The sequence below is a fragment of the Tarenaya hassleriana genome, unplaced genomic scaffold (assembly GCF_000463585.1).
Source record: "Tarenaya hassleriana unplaced genomic scaffold, ASM46358v1 Cleome1, whole genome shotgun sequence".
In the NCBI taxonomy this organism is placed as follows: domain Eukaryota; kingdom Viridiplantae; phylum Streptophyta; class Magnoliopsida; order Brassicales; family Cleomaceae; genus Tarenaya; species Tarenaya hassleriana.
In genome coordinates this window covers 7,772,762-7,780,422 of record NW_010960187.1, presented here as the reverse complement: position 1 = coordinate 7,780,422, position 7,661 = coordinate 7,772,762, and the positions used below count along the sequence as shown (strand labels likewise).

At 43.2% G+C, this 7,661-nt stretch overlaps 2 protein-coding genes across 2 annotated transcripts in view; one reads left to right on the top strand and one right to left on the bottom strand.

Annotated features, from left to right (window-relative positions):
• LOC104818214 (lysophospholipid acyltransferase 1) overlaps positions 1 to 1,421 on the bottom strand; it is a 3,400-nt gene extending 1,979 nt beyond the window's left edge. Inside the window, exons 1-3 of the mRNA XM_010547703.2 lie at positions 986 to 1,421; positions 817 to 872; positions 31 to 190 (exon numbers count right to left, since the gene is read on the bottom strand). Of these exons, the coding sequence (XP_010546005.1) occupies positions 31 to 190; positions 817 to 872; positions 986 to 1,290 (521 nt within the window). The 5' untranslated portion in view covers positions 1,291 to 1,421. The remainder of the gene's footprint in view (positions 1 to 30; positions 191 to 816; positions 873 to 985) is intronic.
• A 5,739-nt stretch (positions 1,422 to 7,160) lies between these two features.
• Positions 7,161 to 7,661, top strand: part of LOC104818205 — a 604-nt gene continuing 103 nt past the window's right edge. Inside the window, exons 1-2 of the mRNA XM_010547692.2 lie at positions 7,161 to 7,462; positions 7,627 to 7,655. Of these exons, the coding sequence (XP_010545994.1) occupies positions 7,162 to 7,462; positions 7,627 to 7,655 (330 nt within the window). The 5' untranslated portion in view covers position 7,161. The remainder of the gene's footprint in view (positions 7,463 to 7,626; positions 7,656 to 7,661) is intronic.

Genomic DNA, 7,661 nt, shown 5'->3' with positions numbered 1-7,661 from the left:
TTCTTCATCTAACCCGGGCCAGCAAAGTGCCTGCCACAGCAGAGGCAGTAGCCAAAGTACTCAATAAGTGAAGGCATCTGAATCAAACGGTTTTTCTTCTGAGCCTCACGCAAACCTTCCTCCTCCAACATCCCATCGTTGTAATTTATTGCACACGAAATAACTTTCAGCACTAACACCATCAAGGCTCCTAAAACATTAAAAAAAAAGGCCAAATCAAAGATGATTGCAATCACCGTGAAAGGAAAAATAGATACTTTTCCTCACAAAGGCTATGGAACACAAACATATAAAAGGAACATGGAATTCCATTTGTTATGAACTCAAACAGGAGCAAGTGGGATTCAACATTACCCAGATCTATGATTCAACATTGTCTTTGTATCAACCATATCCATTGCCACGTCCAAGAACACAAGCAACCTTCTACTAGCGAAGCTGACCAACTCAACTTTGAACTTTTCTACTCTTATATGTAAGAACTACACAGAATTTGATACAATATTAAGCGTAAAAACACAATTGGAAAGATCAGGGACTTTTATCGAGAGCTTGTAAACGGGCATATCATGTTTCCATTAACCAGATCTGCAATCCAACAATGTATTCCTGCCAAATCAAACTCATCTCAATCTCCCAAGAACAAGAGTGAATCGAGTTTAAGTACTTAGTAAAGCTGAACCAACTCAATTTGAAATCACAACACTTGATTATACAAAATCCACAAGTAATTTCAGTTCATCCGAGACCACATAAAAAAATCATCACAGCAAAGCACCTAAAAATGTTAAACAACATTATGGAAATTCTGAGTACCAGTAGCGTCGATTCCTCCTTCTTTCCAAGCATCCCCACTCATGTAATAGACATGACTGCCCCAATAATCAAATCAACCCACATTTCAATCAACAGGAAGAACAACTTCATTACTGATCCAAACATTAAAAAAAAAGTCGAATTTTTTGGAGAAGAAAAGAAAATTTACCATCCAATGAGGTAACCAAACCCTAGAAAGAACGTGATGATGCCACACCTGGGTCGATAAATCGCCATGGAAGCGTATCCTAACATCATCGGGACGAGGAAATGGAGGTTCGAGGAGAAGCCGAAGGAGAGGTAAGAGAGGAAAGCACCCGACGCAGCCGAATAGATGTGCTTTCCGAGTCGACTCGGGACGAGTCGCCACATGAACGAGACGGGGATCGTCGCGACGAAGCAGAGGAGGAAGCGGAGGACTGGGACGGAGACGCCAATCGAGGCAGCCATGGAATCCATGTCCACCAGGCCCATGGTGGCTCAACTCGGACGCTGAGTTACGACTCGCTCCGGCGGGAGGAAAAGCTTCAGAAGCAGATTCCGCCGATGCTCCGACGAAAAATCTGATTGCTAGTTCGGTAGTTCCTATGGTTCGCTCTTGTTGACGGAGATTCTCGAAAATTATTATAATAACCTTTGGAGATGGTATTATCCTATGCGGTTTACTTAAGGTGCGTCCCTGCACTCAACGTGTGTAAGCCACACGATGTTCGGTCCAGTTTCGATTATCTATATAAATATATGTTTGCTTGTCGATGTTCTATGTGAATATCAGTGGGCTGCGGGGCAGGGGAATTTATCTCGACTTCCCAAACTTTGGAAATAATAGTCCTCGCCGGCTAAGGCATGTCTTGGGCGTATCGAAACGCGGAATGCTAGTTAATTGACCAAAATATTCCCATATGTTAAACATGCTAGGTTCGGCCCTGTCGGCCCATACAGGCCCATTCGTTTTTCTAATAAACCTAGTCATGCTGTGCATGTGTATGGTCATATATGGTAGGGAATTTTTTTTTGTAAATCTCGAATAAAACAAATTCCTGTTTCTGAAAAGTTTGCTTGGATTTCAGGCTTTTCCAATTAGAGTAAGTAATCTCCATGAAAGATTTTTTTTTTTGTTGGGAACGAATCCATGAAAGATTTTACTTACCAAATCTTTAAACAATGGCTCGATATCTCACATATTAACACCAAAAACAAGACCCTATCAATCTATATGATGATCTCATGGATTTGTTTTTTTAGTGGAAAATTTTTTTTCTCTATTATTGATCAAATGAATCTGTACATAGGTTTTTATATACAGAAGAAATAATAAATTCCTAACAGCTTTCTAACAAATTTACACAGAATGAAAAAGCGTGAAGAAATCTGTTGGAACAGATTTCCGTCTTCAACCTCTCGCCTCTATCTCTCTCCCAAACTGATTTTGTTACTCACATAATCAGATGGGCTTTTAAGCTGGGCCCTTTTCCTGTTATGGGCCTGTATATTATATCCGTAATACGCCCCCCTCAAGTCACGGACGGAAGAAAGAGACTTGAGACATTAAGTTTCTGCAAGAGAGCAGAGAACAAGGCAGGCTGCATCTGTTTCGTGAAAAGATCCGCAAGCTGGTGATGAGAAGAGACATGCAGCATTCGAAGAAAGCCAGACTTCAGTTTTTCCCGCACAAGATGGCAGTCGATATCAATGTGCTTGGTACGCTCGTGAAATACCGGATTTGAAGCAATGTAAATAGCTGACTTATTATCGCAAAATAGAGCAGCTGAGCAAGAGACCTTGACGTGCAAATCATCCAGTAAATGTTGCAGCCAAACTAGTTCACATGTGACATTTGCCAAAGATCTGTACTCAGCCTCTGTGCTGCTCCGAGAGACGGTTGACTGCTTCTTTGCTTTCCAAGAGATTAAGGAATCTCCGAGAAAAACGCAGAAGCCAGAGGTCGAGCGCCGAGAGTCTGGGCAAGATGCCCAATCCGCATCTGCAAAGGCTTTCAAACAAATTGCCGAATCTGCTGAGTAAAAGAGACCTTGTCCAGGGTTACCTTTCAGATAGCGAACTACACGTTGAGCAGCCTTAAGATGGTCAGAAGTCGGGCAAGATAAGTATTGACTTAGCTTGTGCACAGCAAACGAGATATCAGGCCGGGTGATCGTCAAATACAACAGTCTTCCAATGAGCCTGCGATAACTCGTAATATCAGACAGAGGTTCCCCTGCGTCTTTCCACAAGCGTGTGTTGGGATCTAAAGGAGTAGAGGCTGACTTTGAACCAAGCAATCCAGCATCCTCTACTAGCTCCAGACAATATTTCCGCAGCCCAACAGAGATTCCTTGACGAGATCGAGCAATTTCTAAACCAGAAAAAACTGCAATTTTCCAAGATCCTTGACATGAAATTGCTGATGAAGCAAGGATTTAAGATTCTGTATACCAGCAGCATCATTCCCAGTAATGATGATATCATCTACATAAACCAATAAGGCAACAAACGAATTGCCAGAAGAGCGGACGAAAAGTGTATGGTCAGCCTGAGACTGAACAAATCCGGCAGCAAGCAGTACTTTAGCAAAGGTGAGATACCATTGCCTTGAGGCTTGACGTAAACCGTAAAGAGATTTATGCAGACGACATACCGGATTCGGAGGCAGAGATGTGCCATTAGCAGGAGTAAACCCGGGAGGTAAGGACATATAAATTTCTTCATCCAGTGTGCCATGAAGAAAAGCGTTCGTCACATCCAGTTGATACAGAGGCCAGTTCTTGATGGCTGCAAGCGCAAGGATGAGTTTAACTGTGACGAGCTTCGCAACCGGAGAAAAAGTGTCAAGAAAATCCACGCCTTCCTGCTGTGTGAAACCCTTGGCAACCAGTCTCGCCTTAAAGCGATCAACAGATCCATCTGATTTTCGTTTTATTCGGTATACCCAACGATACCCTATGGTTCGCTTACCAGGGGGTAAGGAAACGATGGACCATGTTCTGTTCTCTGCCAAAGCGTTGAGCTCCGTGTCCATAGCGTTCCGCCAAGCCGCAACAGTTACAGCATCCTTAAAGGATTTAGGTTCGGAAAAAAGAGATGAATTAAGGATGAAAGAGCGATACGGGCCTGAGAGTCGAGAATAAGATAAAACCGAAGAAATTGGGTAGACAGAGTTAAAATTTTCAGATGAGAAGCCATTGTTCAAGAGGAAACAATGGTAGTCTTTTAGGTAAGAGGGTGGTTTGGCAGAACGCTTGGTCGATTGGAAGGAGATGAAGATGAGTTACGCTGAGGAATGTGAGCTGGAACAGAATCAGATGGGCTGAGTAATGGGCTTAAATCTGATGAGCTTGGTATTGGGCCTTTGTCAGATGGGCTGGGTAATGGATTTAAAACAGAAATGGAAGGTGGGCTAGGTGGTGAAATAATATGAGGTTCAGGCGAAGAATAAATCGGAAGTGGCAGGATGGTTTCTGGAAAAACACTATCAGGGACGATGGAGATATCAGATTGAAATGGAAAGATATTTTCGTGAAACTCGACATTTCGAGAGATAAGGATAGAATTAGATTCAAGGTCAAGGAGCTTGTAACCTTTGTAGCCTGACGGATAGCCAAGGAACACCGTTGCCCGAGCTCTCGCCGAGAACTTATGCCTCTCTGAGACGAGTGTGGAAGCATATGCCAAACATCCAAAAACTCGAAGGTAAGAGTAATCAGGGGCCTTTCGTTTCAGCAATTCATACAGCGATTTGTTAGACAGAAGAGGGGTTGACGTCCGATTAATAAAAAAAACAGCCGTCCTTATACAATCAGACAGAAATGCAGAGGAACGTTACCTTGAAACAGAAGAGCCCGAGCTACGTTCAAAATGTGCTGGTGCTTGCGCTCGACAACTGAATTCTGCTGAGGAGTCTGCACGCAAGAGAAATAATGGGCGATACCCTTCGAGTGAAATAACGAATCAAACGACAATTCTGGTGCATTGTCCGACCGAACGGCCTTTACTTTCTGCGAAAACTGCGTTTCGATCAGATTTAGGAATCGTGGAAAAACTTCCAGAACCTCACTTTTCCTCCGTAGCATGTATACCCAAGTTACCCGTGAGTGATCATCGACTATTGTCAAAAAATATTTATATGCGTCATGGGAAACAACAGAGAAGGGACCTCAAATGTCTATATGAATCAGATCAAAAGGGAATTTAGATAAATGATTATTAGATAGAAAAGGAAGTCGACGTTGTTTAGATAAGTGACAAATACGGCAATGAGAAGGAACTTTAAACGACGAAATAGAAAGGGAAGTCGTCATTGATTTAAGTTTCTGATAAGACAAGTGTCCAAGACGAGAGTGCCAAAGCGAAGGATCAACAACAACTGAGTTAACAGAAACAGAAGAGCAAAGAACATGCTGAAAATCAGACTCAAGAAAGTACAGATTATGTAAAAGCTTAGCCCTCCCAATCGTCGATCCCCGAGAAAGTTCCTGAATGAAGCAAGAACCAGAAGAAAACAAACAAGAGAGATCAGTCCTGCGAAGTAAGGAACTGATACTGATGATATTAAAGGTGAAAGACGGGACATAAAGAACGTTTGACAACATCAAATGATCATTCAGAGGTACACTGCCGGCCTGAGTTACTGAAATTTGCAGGCCAGTGGGCAACGTGACGGTACTTGGAAGGATGTTCGTCAGGTCGGAGAAAAGATGTTTGTTAAAACAAACATGAGCAGACGCTCCGGAGTCCATAATCCAGGAATTGCGAAAATCTCCTGTAACAGAAGCAGCATGACAAACAAAAGCAGAGAGGAACAGAGGTGTACCAGCATCAGGATCAGGAGCACCTTGCTCAGTAACAGTCCCACCAGAATTTTTGAGACGATTGGTAATCTTTGAACAAAGATCCTGAATCTGAGCAAATGACATCTTATCCACATCAGAACATACCAGAGGAGCAGAGTCCGTAGCCAAATTGGCAAAGTGAATTGGCTGTTTAGACTGCTGCTGGCGAGTAGGATTCCGAGGGGTATTGGGTCCACTAGACTTCGGAGCTCGGTAACCCGGAGGGTAACCATGAAGCTTGTAACAGCACTGCACAGTATGCCCGTAAAGACCGCAATGTGAACAAAGAGGACGTTGCTTGCCTTTAAAAGACGTAGCTGTGACAGCAGTTACAGCCTCTGGTGGGGACGAAGCTGTTGCCTGGAAGATGACAGCATCAGATGGCTGGGAAGACTTGATCAAGTGCTGTTGTTCTTGTTGAATAACAAGATTATACGTCGTCTGAGCATCCGGAGGAGGATCCATGGCAAGAATACGGCCACGAACATTCTCATAGTCGTCATTGAGTCCAAAAAGAAAATCAATGACGAAGTCACTTTCGTCTTCATCGTTCCATCGTTTGGAAAGAGAGCAGGTGCACCGGCCACAGGTGCAGGTGTGATTGGCACGAACTGATCTAAATTCTTTCCAAACAGCGAAGATGGAGGCAAAATAAGAAGCAACATCCAACGAACCTTGACGAAGGTTGCGCAATTTTTGCTTGATGCGATATTTGCGCGGAGCATTGCTTTGTTGGTAGCTTTTGGCAAGGAACAGCCACATATCCTGAGCAGTCTCGACATACAGGAGACTCTGAGCAATGTTGCTCAGCCACTGAGTTCATTATCCGACCAGCAACTATGGCATTGTTGCGAACCCAGAATCGATGGAGAGGATCTTCTTCAGCAGGTTCAGGTAGAGAACCGTCGACAAAGCCGAGCTTGTTCCGACCTTCAAGGGCCATGCGAAAAGACCGAATCCATGAGGGAAAATCAGCAGCTTCGGTTAAGGGTTTTGTGACCAGAGCCACACCACCATTGTCGGAGTTGGAGAGATAGTAGGGAATGTCGAATGTCGGTGTGAAAGGAGCCGGAGCAATCACAGCAGCCGGGGGAATGAGCGCAGGAAGTTCTTCCGCCATGAAAAAGAACGAAAGACAGAAGATTCCCGGGAAAACGATCGAATGAATCGATGAAAAAAAAAAGAAGAGGAAATCAGAGAAAAAGCTCTGATACCATTTCAGTGGAAAAAAAAAATTTCTCTGTTATTGATCAAATGAATCTGTACATGGGTTTTTATATACAGAAGAAATAACAAATTCCTAACAGCTTTCTAACAAATTTACACAGAATGAAAAAAGCGTGAAGAAATCTGTTCCAACAGATTTCCGTCTTCAACCTCTCGCCTCTATCTTTCTCCCAAACTGATTTTGTTACTCACATAATCAGATGAGCTTTTAAGCTGGGCCCTTTTTTCTGTTATGGGTCTGTATATTATATCCGTAATAGTTTCTCTGATCTGAAGCTACTCATGAACTATGATGGTGATGATCGTCGGGTGCACGACACTTGTCACCGAGACAGAAGCGAAGCCGTCGTCGTTCGAGGATTGTTACAAAAATTGTATGGGTGGATGCATAAAAAGGCAGCCCTTTTCGTTCTTCAAGTGTCCGAAAATTTGCGCATTGGAGTGCAAGAATCACGAGAATGCTCCGAGTCCTTCTTCTCCTTCTCCTTCTTCAGCCATTCATGCAGATGACGATCAATCTTCCGCGCTGAAATGCGAGATCGATTGTGTTACTTCTCGTTGCGCCGGCCTCACCAAGAAACCAAACCCTAGTAATATTCTTTCTCTTCCACTACTCTTATGAATCATATATATATATATATGGATGCGTGTACATATTCATATGTTTGTATATGTGTATATATGGATGCATTCACAGTTCAATATTTCATTGTTTTGGGTCTCTATACAACGTTTGACACTTTTTTTTGGACAGATGACGATGAGATTGAGGCCTGCTTTCATTCCTGC